The following is a 17,168-nucleotide window of genomic DNA, read 5'->3' as shown; positions in this document are numbered from 1 at the left end:
CAAATATACCGGGTTTCCTCTCTAAGAATATATGTCAAAATTACCACAACCAATAATTAATAAATCACATATTGTGCTCTAGTGGTGTCATTAAACAAAACAATCTTTAACTTCCTTCTTCACTTTCTAGACAGTGTTGTAAATAACATAACACTAGACATTTAATAGTCATTGGATACATGTAGTTTAACATGTGTTCGTGTTTAAACATTTTGTCTTTTATTAATTCATTCTCCATTCACTTATTCCCTAGGCAAGTGTTAGACTCCTATTTAAAATGAGAAAACACCAACAGAAAACTCACATGTTTGGTTTAATGTTTTATTTTATTAAAATTCAGTTTACATTAACAGATGTACAAGACAAGAACTGTACAGTTAAACTCGGGTGTGACCCTTCTTACGTAATCTCAAACTGTGTCACGCTCTCACCTGATGCCAGCATCAAAATATAACACCATATATAATAACACAGGTATTGTGTATTTACCAGTGCTGCACAATACAATATATGTAAATCAGAGCAACTCTCAGCCCAGTCCCAATCTTCAAGGAACCGTTCAAATTTGCACTTTCTGAAGATTGAACTAAAACAATTCTGTATGACAGAATGGTTTAACTGTTCCATCATTTTAACCCTGTCATAATTATTTGTGATTATGCCCTACCACCCACACTAATTCACTACCATGTAAATTTTTCAATTTCTTTCTGGTAGTGAGTTGGTAGTCTGTAGCACACAAATTGGAAATAACTGATAAAAAGTAAAAATATGTATTTAGAATATTTTTGCAATATATAAATTTTTTGTTTAATAATAAGTTTCATAAATCTGTGACAATTACAAAATTCACAAATTCAAAAAAAAAAAAATTCATCTGTTAACATCAGCTGAGAGTGGATCAGATTTTGCAATTACACTGGATACAAATTTACATAGAGAATCAAAAACAGGATTGACTACAATTACAGGAACCTGTATCACTGAGTGTCATGGTGGTATTATGGTGCTTCGTATAAATAGACAACAACAAATTAAAACAGTACACACATGACAACATCTCAAGACAAACACAGTAACAACTGTATACATTATTTACAAAACTGGCAGAAATAAATGAATAACCAAATATGGAACAAATTTGGTATTTCTCCACATGGAAACCAGAGGTAGAGGTTTCATTTGGTAAGCCATTTGTTGTGTACAAATGAAATATAATTCTTGCTGTATTAAAGGAGCAGACCCTAGTTTCAACCCTAGAAAATGGACATCTACAAACTTGCAACACATTTGGATAAAAATATAAGAGAAAGAAACTAAATGTTTAAATGTTTAAATATTGTCTAAAAAGAACTAGAGTCTGTCTCGATAACCATTACTTCTGAGACGAACGTGCGTTTTTAGAATGATGAAAAATGCAGTTTGTGTTATTACAAACACCTGAATGACCAGAACCACTTCAGGTGTTTGAAAATTAATATGCTAAATAATACAATGTAAGTACCAGTTACTAATTTAAATGATCAAAAACGGCTTTAATAGTGAAAAATATGTTGTAGTGTGTAAAAACTAGAGTCTGTCACTTTAAAAGGTAATAATATTATGTTTCAATGGTATTGGGGAACTCCAATTTGCATTATGCTATCCAATTATTATTATTTTTATTTAATAATTTTTTTTTTTTATGCAGTGTGGCAATTGAAAGCGATACTATGTGCCAGTTAGTAATACAATGTATTAATGTAAGTCATACATTATACTTACTTCACCTGGGTAATACCCTGAATGTTCACATTCTATTTTGTTCTTTAGCATTATATCTCATTTACCCAAGTTAATTTCAGTGTAGATTAGTGTATAAAGTATTACAGCATTATCATCATTCATGTGTTAACAAGATGGCTTTAAGTGCTGTTTACTTGCAAAAGCAAATTGCTCAAATAAGAATGCTGTTATGTTAGTTACATATTGTACCCTGTTTAACTGAGCATATAAGAAAAAACGCACTTGCAGTTTTTTTTTTTTTTTTAAGTATACACAATACTGCCCTCAACAGACAAAGGGAAGCAACTGCAAAATGTTAATCTATTCTTCTGAAATTCAAGAATCTTTAGTACCAAAAAAAGAATAAATAATAAATAAAATATAATAATAATAATAATAATAGAAAAGAAAGAAACGAGACTGGTGAATAAGCACACACAAAATTAAAACAAGAATTTTTTATTCATATTTTGATACAGAAAGCAACAAAAAATAATAAATAATAAAAAATAAAATAAAATAAAATTTGAGATTTTGTCAGCCCTTGTTTTGTCAGACAAAGGTAGAATATTTGTTACATGTTTGTTTATTCAAATATTTCTGATATTGCCACACAACACAGCTGTGTGAGGCTCTTCTAAACTAAAACAGAGTTTGTCCTGCAATGATAACAGGGTGTTGAAGGGTGAGGATGGAAGTCTCATGGGATTCCCACAAATTAGATTTCTTTTATGTCCATTTACTTAAAAAAACCCACCCCAAAAACCCTCACATGAAAAAGGTTTTTATGATGCTAATATAAAAACACCTGGTATAAACAAAAATCAAAAAGTAAAAAAAATCAAAACCCAACTTTAAAGTCCTTCCCACCAGGGAACGTCATTTTCATACTATAGTATGTACCACAAGTTATTTATTTCTGACCTGATTGTTTTCTAAATTGCACACAAAAATAGTGCTGTTTTGTTATTTTGCAAAACACTTTGGACTATTCTTACATCAAATCAAACAGAAATTATTTACAAAAAAACACAATTTTCATGGTGGCTGAAAAGGACTATACTTGCATTCGTTTTCATACATTTCATACACTTGCTTCAGTTATTTAAAAAAAATTATATGTTTTTTTTTACATAATCTGCTATTGTTTTGATATTTGCATATTACTGTAATTTTTTTAAGTACTGTACAAATATATATTAAAAAATATGAACTCCCCTTTCAACATCCACTGCCCTTTCAAACACACCTTCAGTGTTATCTTCTCTCTTGTTTATGTGAAACACCTTTGTTATAAGGTATCGCCAATTACACCACCCCTGAAGAAGTACCTGGAATTTACTCTCAGTGATTTATTATTATATTCTAACAGTGTAATTGGCAATATTACAAATTGTCGGGTTTCTTTTCCATCGTAAATGCTGAGTGTGACAAGAAACTGTCAATAAATATCTAACACATATAGCTTACAGAACACAGACTTTTGAACACAACTGTTCTTACATGTATGTACACATTGAATAACTGTGCAATCTACTTGCCAACTACATACAAAAAAAGCAAGTCATTGGATTAATCAAATACACATGTATATATAAAATGTACATAATTATGTATTACAGGTGTCTTACTGCTTGTTATAATGCTGCCCCCCCCCCCCCCCCCCAGCATTCCTTTTCTTTTAGACACATAGCTGTAGAACACCAGTCTATTATACATTACATCCTGGTGTTTTCGTCATTTTTATTACACAGTAAGAATAAATAATTTTTACTGCCATTTGCATCAAGAATTAAAATGTATAATGCGTAAGTTTAAAAAAAAAATCCAATATATTATTCTTGGGCGTTTCCTTTTCAACAATCGCAAAAATATCTATCTTATAAATCAAGAAGAGGGGAAAGTGTAGTTAAAACTAAGGCTGTTAATGTTTGGTCAAAAATTTGACATGCATTTCTTTTTATTAGCTTGTTACAATTTTCAACAAGTAGTAACAAATAGCAAAAATTGTTTTAAAACATAAAAATTATGTGCAAGAGATAATCCAGTGTTTAAGCTGTCATTTTTCAAATCGTTAAATGCAAATTAAAGATGAAATTTACAGATATATTTTATTATTAAACTGTCCAAAAAGTAATTGTTTGGTTAACTGAACTTGAATGAGACTGCAGATTTTTGGATCAGATTTGTCAAACTGCAGTGTGTATGGTTTGATGTGAGCAACTGCTTGTTTGCTTGTGCTCATGCAAAATGATTTCTGGGCGAGCAAAAAACTGCTTGCTCGTCTCATGTTGATATATCACATTTATTGCTCTCCTACATAATTTCAGGAGAAAAGTTTCTTGTCAACCAACAATTTTTAAACCATAATCAATGTTAATAATTTTGGGGACCAGTTTAAACCTTAATAATCCTAGTTATTTCTTGAGAAAAAACAAAAGAAAGAAAAGAAAAACACCCAGAATTCTGCTTGAATCATTCTAGTCACACTACTTTGTGAAAAGTTACACTCCATGTTGTGTCTTTCGTATCCTTATACACTTGCACCACATATCTATGTACAGGTTTCTCTTCCCTGCCACATTACATCAAATACCCAAGAAAATAATGTTTTTCTGCTAAATGTATACCTCCTTTCATGCATGGCATATTTAACACCAAGGGAGATAACTATTGCTATGCCTTTACCTCTTTCCTGTTGAAAAAGCAATTAATTAACTGTTTTTTCTTTTCCTGAAAAAGAATCCAGTTGGTGCATCTCCATATTTCCGAATCAAAGCTATTCATTTTGACATGTAACCAAACCCCAGCTGTTCTTTTTTGATGTCTCTTCTGTCTCCAAACCTGAAACTGTCACCACAATACAAACCAGCAATTTTGTCCTCAAGTGTTCAATACCACACACCAATCGAGCTTGTCCACTCTGTTAGCATTCTGCATACAAATAACAAACTGTAGCACAAACCATTTCACTTGTCGCCATACTCTATGCAGCTATTTATATTTCAACCACATGTGAATCACCACCAAACTGTGCAGCTATGTAGTATATCAACTGCGTACAGTGTCTTACCACCACAACTATGCAGCTATTTGTTTAGTATATTACTGACTGCATTTGGCATCTCTCAACCCAAGCAAATTTTCTTGGTGCATATGTGTATCAACATCTTAGTATATACATGTATAATATATATATCTATCAATTTCATTTCCCATCTGTCAGTCTACCCAAGCAAACATTCTTGGTGCATACTTGTATCAACATCTTAGTATATTGATATGGTGCATACTTGTATCAACATCTTAGTATATTGATATGGTGCACACTTGTATCAACATCTTAGTATATTGATACGGTGCACACTTGTATCAACATCTTAGTATATTGATATGGTGCACACTTGTATCAACATCTTAGTATATTGATATGGTGCATACTTGTATCAACATCTTAGTATATTGATATGGTGCATATCTGTATCAACATCTTAGTATATTTATCAACTTCATTTTCCCATCTGTCAACCTAAGCAAATTGTCTTGGTGCATATTTGTAACTGCAGCACATATAACAAGTCCCATTTACTTTATAATGCTGTTGTCTAGATGCAAATGCTTTTCTACCCTATAGTTTACCTATCAATAAACATGCTGTGTTAGTGTGACCAGAGTTCCTGTCCAGTGTTATAGCATGCATGGTTTTAATGCCAGCATTCCAGCAAACGAGGGATCAAAATGCACACATATGGAAGCATACATCAGGTGAGAAACAAACGGAACATTTAGTTTTCATATGTTGAGGAAACAAACCACAAAACATGCATTAGCGAACAGCTGACATTCGTTATGAAGGCACAATGCAGGTTGATAGCAAAACTCAACATATAACTACTTGTTAGGTATATAGTACACAACTAAAAACCAAGCCATAGTTGAATAAAAAAAAACCCGGTAATATTTGTTGTCATTTCAACGGTAAACTTCTGGTCTTTTATTTTATTCCTTTTATCCATTTCTGTGATCCATATTTTTCCATCTTGTTTGAAGAAATGCTGTATACATCATTCACGCCACAGATGTTTTTAAAGCTTGTCGGTCAAACTCAAATCTCGTTGCTAAGGATGATTTGACAAGCAGAAAGATTAGCCAATCATCACAGCTCTTTTTTTAGGTCATAAGAAGTCACATGTTCAAAGAAGCACAATGGAAGAAGAGTCTTTAGTTACTGTTTAGTTATAATGATGGTGGTACATCATGAACCTTAGCATGTCTTGCTCCAGCTGAAAATTAAGTGATCACAACAGAATGAGTAATAGCATATAATTAAATTTACAACCCTCGAAATTCTGATTATTTTGTGAAGACAATTTAGTACAATTATACAGTGGCGTAGGAAGGTGCCAAAAAGTATATATATATATAATGTGTGTGTGTGGGAGGCACACACACACACACATTTTATATATATATATATATATATATATATATATATATATATATATAATGATAAACCATCACTGCTGCTACTGGATCAACAAAAGTGGGGGGCACATGCCCCCCTTGCCCACCCTCTGCCTGTGAAATACCCAATAGTAATAAAATTTTGCAACAGCATTGCTGATTGCAGTTGCAAATTTCTGTTGTGAATTTCGAGAGCTGAATATAGCAGAGATTTATTAATGTAAGTTCAAAACAAATTCTTTTTTAAAATTAAATTAAGAAACATGAGGTACATGTATTACTAAAACGACAAGAAGCAAGCAAGCTAGAATTGCTGTTTTCTGAAAATAGCTGACGAAACAAAGTAACCGACATTGATAGCATTATTTTATTTCATGCAGTATACTGTATGTGAAGCTGAATGTGTATTCACTGCTTTTTGATATTATCCATATGGATATTTAACAATTTGGTCAGGAACACTGCATTGTTACTTGCTTTAATTGTTTCAAATACAACCAACTTGAACCATCTACAAAATTTTGTGTGTGACAATGACATCACATCTAACCTGTAAGAGGCTGGATCTGAATGTTTACATTTTTTTAATTTTTTTTTACACTTTTTTTTTTGTTTTGTTTGTTTGCTGCTGTTTAATAATAAATTATTCTGTATACATGTTCGTGTACCAGAAAAATATTTATAAATGTTTTAAAAGTGAATTAAAGATAAGGATTAAAGTAAAACAGTTTTGCAAATTGTTTTTAAAATTTCATGTAACATAATCATAATAATTATTTGTAATTAAATAATATCTGTATTAAAATATGTGAATGAAATCAAAATACTGAAGACTGTATTATTATTATATTTTTTTCATCATTTCCACAGTGATTAGTATAGCCTATGTGTATTTTTGTACTGGGGTGTTGTTAATTATTCATTCACGGAATCAAAGTTCGACAAATCCGCTAGCCCGACACCTGTGGCTAGTGGTTTTTAAGTTCGGGCTAGTGAGAAACGCAAAACCACTAGTCCTTTGGGCTAGTGGGTTTTTTTTCCCCTCCCCTTATCGCTCTATCTTGTTTTCAATGATTGATTAGTATTAGTATGGTTCAAAATCAATATTTATTGTTACGTTTTACAAATACGCGTACTCGAAACATAATACATGTATTATCAACACATTCAGCTTCTACGTGGTCTATTGATGACGTTGAGAACTAGACTACTGTGTGTAAGTATAGAGCCATGCCTGGTGATGGGTCATTACGTAAAGGTATCAATCAACTTAAGAGAAAAAGAGTTTCATGCTATCTTGGAGAACATAAGAGGGCTCATTCTGAACAGAGTTGTTATACTGTGGGGTTGTTATGTATACATGCAGACAAGGTTTATTCTCTTACCACTGTGCAAGTGATCCACCCATTGGGCCACATTTTGGGGTCAATCCATGACCCAGTTAAAGGCAGGGCAGAAGGGGGATTTCTACATGGCCTCCAAGAAGTTAAAAATAGACAATACTTGTAGTAGCATACCATACAAAAAGTATCAAATGATCCCCTAAAATTAACTCCTTTTAGGGCACCATTTCTCTAAGTTTGGCCCAAGAACAATCTAATATTAAAATTCAAATGAACACTCTTCCTGGGCCGCATTTTCTTTAGTATGGCTTTGAGGTAAAGTTACTATTAAACTTAAAACGAATCCTTTATTAGGCCCCCTTTTTCATAGGTTTGACCCTGGATCAAGCTAATATAAAACTTTATATTTAATGAAACAAGAAGGGAAATAACTCTTGAAAACACCCTTTACCCCCTTCCCATCTCTTACTCTCTCTTTTTCTTTGTGGGTCAGTTTGAAAGTTGAAATTTTAAATTTAAAACTTTAATAATAGACATTATATAGAATTATCATGAATTGTCCACGGTGGTAGTATTGCCCCCTACTTTAGATGTTGTACACATGGGAACGCTGCAGAATCTCTTCTCTCTCCGCCGTGGACACGACATGCCTCCGTGTCGCGGCTTCTGGATAATACGCCGCCATCTTGTCTGCACCGAGCGTTTCCCACACGTCTTTGAGCAGGGTGTCCAGTCACCGAATGGACCCATTTTACAGTTAATAGCTGAAATTAAAAAAGTTCCATTTTACACTTTCAGAAATGAAAAATAGTATAAATAACTATTATACTATTACACAGTTAATTGCTGAAAAGAAAAATATCATTATTGATCTATTTTACAGTTAAACGTTGAAATAAAAAGTGGTGTAATAGACCCATTGAACAGGTCATTGACCCATTTTACAGTTAAGTGCTAAAATAAAAAAACGGTATATTGGGCCCATTTTATAATCAAGTGTTGCATGGTTAAATAACCAAATTCTTTGCCTAATTAGTTTACACATTTTGGGAGGGAGGAGGAGGTGGTGGGTAAAATGCTTTTCTCTGCCAGGTCAGGGTATAATATATTTTGCCAGGTCAATTTATATTTTTTTTACAGATCAACATATGACTTTTTTTTTTCATGTTAAATTACATGTACCAAATGTTGGTCACGTTATCTTGGAACATGTTTTGCCCGATACACGTATGACATTTTTGTCAGATTAAATTACCACACATTGTGCCAATACAATTTACGTTTGTTTTGCCAGGTGAACTTACAATATCTTTTGCCTGATCAATATATTATTTATTTTTGCCAGTTCAACTTATGACATTTCATTTTGCAAGGTCAACTTACGACATTTTTTGCCAGGTCTGCACTTCTTCTTTTTCACGAGTTTGTGCGGACATCTTCTTCCTCCATTTTTGGGATGCACCTTGATCATTCTAGTTTTCATGATGACTCCCTTCCCACAGGTGACTGGACACTGTGACCACTTGGACCATGGAGTGACCATGCAGTCCACTGTCGGACCGTCTCGGTGCTGTGGGGAATTCTTGTGCTTCAAACGCCATTTCTTCATCTTCTTCTTCTTCTTCAGTATTCTTAAAGCTTTGATTTTCTTCTTTATTTCCATGGCAAATTCCTTTTCCAGTTTTGAATTTGCTGACTGAAAAAAGAAGAAGAATAAAGTTGAAAGAAAGAAAAATTACATTTAAAGAGATGACTATGGCATTTCATGCATAATGGTAGAAAACAACTTTTACTTTTATTTAATGAACTTTACTATAAAAGGGTGAGCTCTGATAAATTTTCACTGACCCTGTAATGTTTTAACTCCCTTAGAATAGTGCGTATGTAGAGGATAACTAGTTAATAACATAGGATATCACTGTTATCCTGTGAAGATAAGAATGGAAATTGTACGAGGCTTGCCAAGTGTAATTTCTCATTCAGCCTGAACAGGATAAATTTGACATCCTGCATCATTAACTAGTTATTATTTTAATCCTGCAATCTATAAAAATTAAGAAGAAAAAACCTAATATATCTGTTATTTCACCTACAATGTACGATGAATTGGACGTGAAATGAACAATTTTGTAATGTAGCCTATCTACATGTTATATGTGTTCTTGACTTGAAAAGTCACAATCTGCTAGTGTACATTAATGACTGCTATAATCAGTCATCATAATCATCCAATAGAAACTGTGGTTGCAGGATAAATCCAATTAGCACACTGCCACAATCACCCTCCTCAGTTATCTGGGATGTCTGTCTAGGACAAGTAATAATGGTTAGCCATTAGCCATTAGACAGAGACAGAGACAGAGACAGAGACAGAGACGAGCGAGAGATGTCAGTGTAGTGGCCTTACACCTCCCCTCTAAGCTGTGTACTTGGTGTTGTTCTCTATTTACATGCCCATCCATATCCTATTCAAGTCTCAGGCACGTCCATCCCAAGTCTTGTCTCTGGCATGGCTGTACACTGCTAGTGTTGTTTTGATTTGGTTTGAGTTGCCTACCTGCTGCATCATCTTCTTCTTCATCATGAGTGTCTTGATGTCCATGTCGGACAGAGACTGCTTGAAGATCTCGCTCTCCATCTGCTGTTTCTGCATCATCTGCTGCTTCCTCATCATCTCCTGCTTCTGCATCTCCTGCTGCTTCAACATCGTCTGTTTACGCTGCATCTCTGCCTTGCGGTGCACCTCGGCTACAATACACAACATGATAAATTATAACACAGTCTGTCATTACAGTTCATCTCCACCTTACGGTGCACCTCGGCTACAATACAACATGATAAACTATAACACAGTCTGTCATTACAGTTCATTTCCGCCTTGTGGTGCACCTCGGCTACAAACATAACATGATAAACTATAACACAGTTTGTCATTACAGTTCATCTCACACCTCTGGTGCACCTTGGCTACAAACACAACATGATAAACTATAACAGAGTCTGTCATTACAGTTCATCTTCGCCTTGTGGTGCATCTCGGCTACAAACACAACATGATAAACTATAACACAGTCTGTCATTACAGTTCATCTCACCCCTCTGGTGCACCTCGGCTACAAACACAACATGATAAACTATAACACAGTCTGCCATTACAGTTCATCTCCCCCCTCTGGTGCACCTCGGCTACAAACACAACATGATAAACTATAACACAGTCTGCCATTACAGTTCATCTCCACCTTACGGTGCACCTCGGCTACAAACACAACATGATAAACTATAACACAGTCTGCCATTACAGTTCATCTCCACCTTGTGGTGCACCTCGGCTACAAACACAACATGATAAACTATAACACAGTCTGTCATTACAGTTCATCTCCGCCTTACGGTGCACCTCGGCTACAATACACAACATGATAAACTATAACACAGTTTGCCATTACAGTTCATCTCCCCCCTCTGGTGTACCTCAACTACAATACACAACATGATAAACTATAACGCAGTCTGTCATTACAGTTCAAGTATGCTTTACAGTGCACCTCGGCTACAAATATAACATAATAAACAATAACACGGTCTGTCATTACAGTTCATCTCCCCCCTCTGGTGTACCTCGGCTACAATACACAACATGATAAACTATAACGCAGTCTGTTATTACAGTTCAAGTATGCTTTACAGTGCACCTCGGCTACAAATATAACATAATAAACTATAACACAGTCTGTCATTACAGTTCAAGTATGCTTTACAGTGCACCTCAACTACAAATATAACATAATAAATCTTTAACACAGTCTGTCATTACAGTTCAAGTATGCTTTACAGTGCACCTCGGCTACAAATATAACATAATAAACTATAACACAGTCTGTCATTACAGTTGAAGTATGCTTTACAGTGCACCTCGGCTACAAATATAACATAATAAACTATAACACAGTCTGTCATTACAGTTCAAGTATGCTTTACAGTGCACCTCGGCTACAAATATAACATAATAAACTATAACACAGTCTGTCATTACAGTTCAATTATGCTTTACAGTGCACCTCTGCTGCTAACACAGCATAATAAACAGTCTATCACTATATTTCAAGTGTGGTAATTTATCTTTTACTCTTGACCTAGTATTGATATAACCACATGTTATAGACCAAATAGTCATAATGTAAACATGTGCTGAGGTGCTATAAAACAAATATTCCTTTCTTTTTATTTAACCATGAGAAACCCATGGTAGCAAATCTGGGGTTACCCTCAGTTATTAAGTTACCCCCAGGAACTAAATTAAATCTGTGAAATCAAGTCTGATTTACAACCATAGAAGCCCAATGTTGCAACATAACATGGTAAAAACTATTTGATCATCTTTGTGTGAACAGTCAAACCAATCACTATCAAATATTCCTGGATCTCATAACCCCAAGCAAAAAACCCCCAAAACCCCAAACAAACCCCCTAGAAACTTTTGCTCGCCACAGTGTAGTCTCCCTGCACAATTTTCAGGCACAAGTGCCTGAAATTGTGCAATAATACAATCTGTCACTACAGTTTTAGCACTCTTTCCTGGGCACGTCAGCTAAACTTGTGTAATACACAATATGTCACCATGATTTAAGTATGCTTTCCAGTGCACCTTAGCTAAAACTGCAATATAAAAATTGTAATAAACAGTCTGGAAAACATCAATCAGGGCTTCTAGAATTTAAAAAAAATCCACTAGCCGGGTGATCAGTGATTTAAAAAATGGACTAGCCACAATTAAAAAATTCACTAGCCCCAATTAATACAATTTTACTAAATAATAGTAATAATCAGATATGTCACCTAAAGAGGGAGATAGAGCTTAAAAACACTAGCATTGGGGGTTGGGGTGGGGTCAAGATATTTATATTTACAAAACAGACTTAACTGCAACATTTAACCCAAAAACATTCACTAGCCGTCGGGCATGGCAATAGTAGTTATGTACGAGCCCAACATTGAATATCACTAGCCATGGGAGTGGTGCTACCAGAATCTAGAAGCCCTGATCAATTTAACTGGAAATAGATCTTAAAATTCACAAGGATTACTTTGCTCTGAAGAAAGCCAGTGGTGTATATCATGTCCTTGACCAGGACTCAAACTGAAACACATTTTGGTTTAGACAATTTATAGTCCATATGTAGAATATTTCCTTCAAAAATATTAAAATGTGGTTAATTTAAGGAATTTTCATTTATATTAGTCATAGACTCAATCTTGTAGCCACTTTATATAAGGAATATCAATTGGCTAGTTTGGCCCTGCATGATTAAATTGAATGTTGTATTTGACAAAAAACTAAAATAGCATATTAGTAGTGCAATTTGATTGCTTTGATACTTCAAAGAAAGTTTACCTGGAGCAAACAATATTGATAAGATTGTAATATTTATGAAATTCTCTGAAAATCAACTGATTTACAAAATAACTTACTCATATGCTCAGCACATAATTCCACACAATCGTCCTGAGTGTCAAATTTATTTTCATTGCCACGGCAACCACCATAGTTGAAAATCTGACATTTCTGAATGGTTGAGTTATAAAACCACCTGACGAACGTTCCGCGACATGGTCCAGCGTCTGCCTTCTCAGAGCAAATAGCTGTAAACAAAATGCAACAATAAAATGTAACAGGAAGGAAGGAAATGTTTTATTTAACGACACACTTACACAAATATTCTACAGTTTTAATTTAATAATATAACTATATAATTAGCACTGGTCTGGCACATCTGGTAGTTCTAGTTGTATTCCTCGAAATAGGTTAATATTTCTAGAATTATGGTCCCCGTTACAGGTGAATATTTCTAGTGTTATGGAAGGAAATGAAATGTTTTATTTAACGACGCACTCAACACATTTTATTTACGGTTATAAGGTGTCAGACATATGGTTAAGGACCACACAGATATTGAGAGAGGAAACCCGCTGTTTCCACTTCATGGGATACTCTTTTCGATTAGCAGCAAGGAATCTTTTATATGCACCATCCCACAGACAAGATAGTACATACAGTGGCCTTTGTTACACCAGCTGTTAGACACTGGCTGGAATGAGAAATAGCCCAATAGGTCCACCGACAGGGATCAATCCTAGACCGACCGTGCATCAAGCGAATGCTTTACCACTGGGCTATGTCCTGCCCCCAACATGTAACAGAGACCATAACATTATGGGCGAGACATAGCCCAGTGGTAAAGCGCTCGTCTGATGCGTGGTCGGTTTGGGATTGATCCCTGTCAGTGGGCCCATTGGGCTATTACTCGCTTCAGCCAGTGCACCACGACTAGTACATCAAAGGCCGTGGTATGTGCTATCCTGTCTATATGATGGTGCATATAAAAAGATCCCTTGCTGCTAATCGAAAAGAGTAGCCCATGAAGTGTCGACAGTGGGTTTCCTCTCTCAATATCTGTGTGGTCCTTAACTATATGTCCGACACCATTTAACCGTAAATAAAATGTCTTGAGTGCGTCGTTAAATAAAACATTTCATTTCCTTCCATAACACTAGAAATATTCACCTGTAACGGGGACCATAATTCTAGAAATATTAACCTATTTAGAGGAATACAACTCTAGAACTACCATATGTGCCAGACCAGTGCTAATTATATAGTTATATTATTAACTTAAAACTGTAGAATATTTGCTTTTAATGGATCATTTAATTTTGAAAGTATAAAAGAAAAGTGTTGAAAACACATAGTATATATGTATAACAATACTCAAAAAAGAAGGGGAAAAAAAAGAGAAGAAAATTAAACCCAAAAAAGAAGAAAATATTATTTCATAAAACCAGTAATAAAATACTAAGCTTTGAACCATATACCATAAAAAATTTCAATACAACACCATCTACCCAAAAATTATATTGTAGGACTATTATTTAAAACAAATATTACACACAAATATGCCCTTTACACATCATGACATGGTACAAGCTATTTGATAATTTGAACAGTCAAACCAATCACTGTCAAATATTCCTGGATCTCGTACAGTTAAAACCATCAGTACCTAGTAATTATTACACACACACACACACACACCCACACCCACACCCACACAACCCACACACCTGTATAATGCATCACTAATATAACTGTCAATATTACACACACACCCACACACCTGTATAATGCATCACTAATATAACTGTCAATATTACACACACACCCACACACCTGTATAATGCATCACTACTGTCACACCCACACCCACACACCTGTATAATGCATCACTAATATAACTGTCAATATTACACACACACCCACACACCTGTACACACCTGTATAATGCATCACTAATATAACTGTCAATATTACACACACACCCACACACCTGTATAATGCATCACTAATATAACTGTCAATATTACACACACACCCACACACCTGTATAATGCATCACTAATATAACTGTCAATATTACACCACACACCCCATCACTAATATAACTGTCACACCTGTATAATGCATCACTAATATAACTGTCAATATTACACCCACACCCACACACACACCCACACACCTGTATAATGCACTCACTAACTGTCATATACACACACACCCACACACACACTGTATAATGCATCACTAATATAACTGTCAATATTACACCCACACCCACACACCTGTATAATGCATCACTAATATAACTGTCAATATTACACCCACACCCACACACCTGTATAATGCATCACTAATATAACTGTCAATATTACACACACACCCACACACCTACACACCTGTATAATGCATCACTAATATAACTGTCAATATTACACACACACCCACACACCTGTATAATGCATCACTAATATAACTGTCAACTAATATTGTCTTCACACACACCCACACACCTGATCATCACTGTTAAAACACACCCACACACCTGTATAATGCATCACTAATATAACTGTCACTATTACACTAAATATTACACACACCTGTATAATGCATCACTAATATAACTGTCAATATTACACACACACCCACACAGACACCCACACACCTGTATAATGCATCACTTATAACTGTCAATATTAACCCACACCCACACACCTAGTGATATATGTCACACTAATATACTAAATTACACACACACCTGTATAATGCATCACTAATATAACTGTCAATATTACACACACACACACACACCTGTATAATGCATCACTAATATAACTGTCAATATGGATCATCACTAATGTTAAAACACACACAGCACCTAGTGATATATGTCATCACTAATATAACTGTCAATATTACACACCTGTATAATGCATCACTAATATAACTGTCAATATTACACACACACCCACACACCTGTATAATGCATCACTAATATTACACACACACCCACACACCTGTATAATGCATCACTAATATGTCAATATTACACCCACACCCACACCTGTATAATGCATCACTAATATAACTGTCAATATTACACACACACCCACACACCTGTATAATGCATCACTAATATAACTGTCAATATTACACACACACCCACACACCTGTATAATGCATCACTAATATAACTGTCAATATTACACACACACCCACACACCTGTATACATTACTGTCAATATTACACACACACCCACACACCTGTATAATGCATCACTAATATAACTGTCAATATTACACACACACCCACACACCTGTATAATGCATCACTAATATAACTGTCAATATTACACACACCCACACACCTACACACCTGTATAATGCATCACTAATATAACTAATATTACACACCACCCACACACCTGTATAATGCATCACTAATATAACTGTCATCACTAATATAACTGTCAATATTACACACACACCCACACACCTGTATAATGCATCACTAATATAACTGTCAATATTACACACACACCCACACACCTGTATAATGCATCACTAATATAACTGTCAATATTACACACACACACACCAGCACCTAGTGATTATGTCACTATTACTAAACACACCTGTATAATTCATCACTAATATAACTGTCAATATTACACACACACCCACACACACATCTGTATAATGCATCACTAATATAACCTAAATTACACCACTACCATAATTAATCACTAATATAACTGTTTTGGATCTCATTATGTTACAAACACCAGCACCTATAATGATTATGTCAATATTACTAACACACACACACACTGTATAATTCATCACTAATATAACTGTCAATATTCTCATTATGTTAAAAACACCAGCACCTAGTATCACTCACTAAACATGTTAAACTAACACCCAGCACCTATCTCATTATGATAAAATGTCACCTATTATTATGTCACCAGCACAAACACACCTGTATAATTCATCACTAATATAACTGTATCTCATTCGATCTCATGTTAAAAACACCAGCACCTAGTGATTATGTCACTATTACTAAACACACCTGTATAATTCATCACTAATATAACTGTCTTGGATCTCATTATGTTAAAAACACCAGCACCTAGTGATTATGTCACTATTACTAAACACACCTGTATAATTCATCACTAATATAACTGTCTTGGATC

General features: G+C 34.6%; 1 protein-coding gene across 1 annotated transcript in view; it reads right to left on the bottom strand.

Moving 5' to 3' along the window:
* Positions 1-307: 307 nt before the first annotated feature.
* Positions 308-17,168, bottom strand: part of LOC121369651 (spondin-1-like) — a 144,832-nt gene continuing 127,971 nt past the window's right edge. The window contains exons 11-15 of the mRNA XM_041494694.1: positions 13,044-13,214; positions 10,129-10,319; positions 8,955-9,267; positions 8,157-8,335; positions 308-6,047 (exon numbers count right to left, since the gene is read on the bottom strand). Of these exons, the coding sequence (XP_041350628.1) occupies positions 5,997-6,047; positions 8,157-8,335; positions 8,955-9,267; positions 10,129-10,319; positions 13,044-13,214 (905 nt within the window). The 3' untranslated portion in view covers positions 308-5,996. The remainder of the gene's footprint in view (positions 6,048-8,156; positions 8,336-8,954; positions 9,268-10,128; positions 10,320-13,043; positions 13,215-17,168) is intronic.

The sequence above is a fragment of the Gigantopelta aegis genome, chromosome 4 (assembly GCF_016097555.1).
Source record: "Gigantopelta aegis isolate Gae_Host chromosome 4, Gae_host_genome, whole genome shotgun sequence".
Taxonomy (NCBI): domain Eukaryota; kingdom Metazoa; phylum Mollusca; class Gastropoda; order Neomphalida; family Peltospiridae; genus Gigantopelta; species Gigantopelta aegis.
This window is presented reverse-complemented; position numbering and strand designations above follow the sequence as displayed.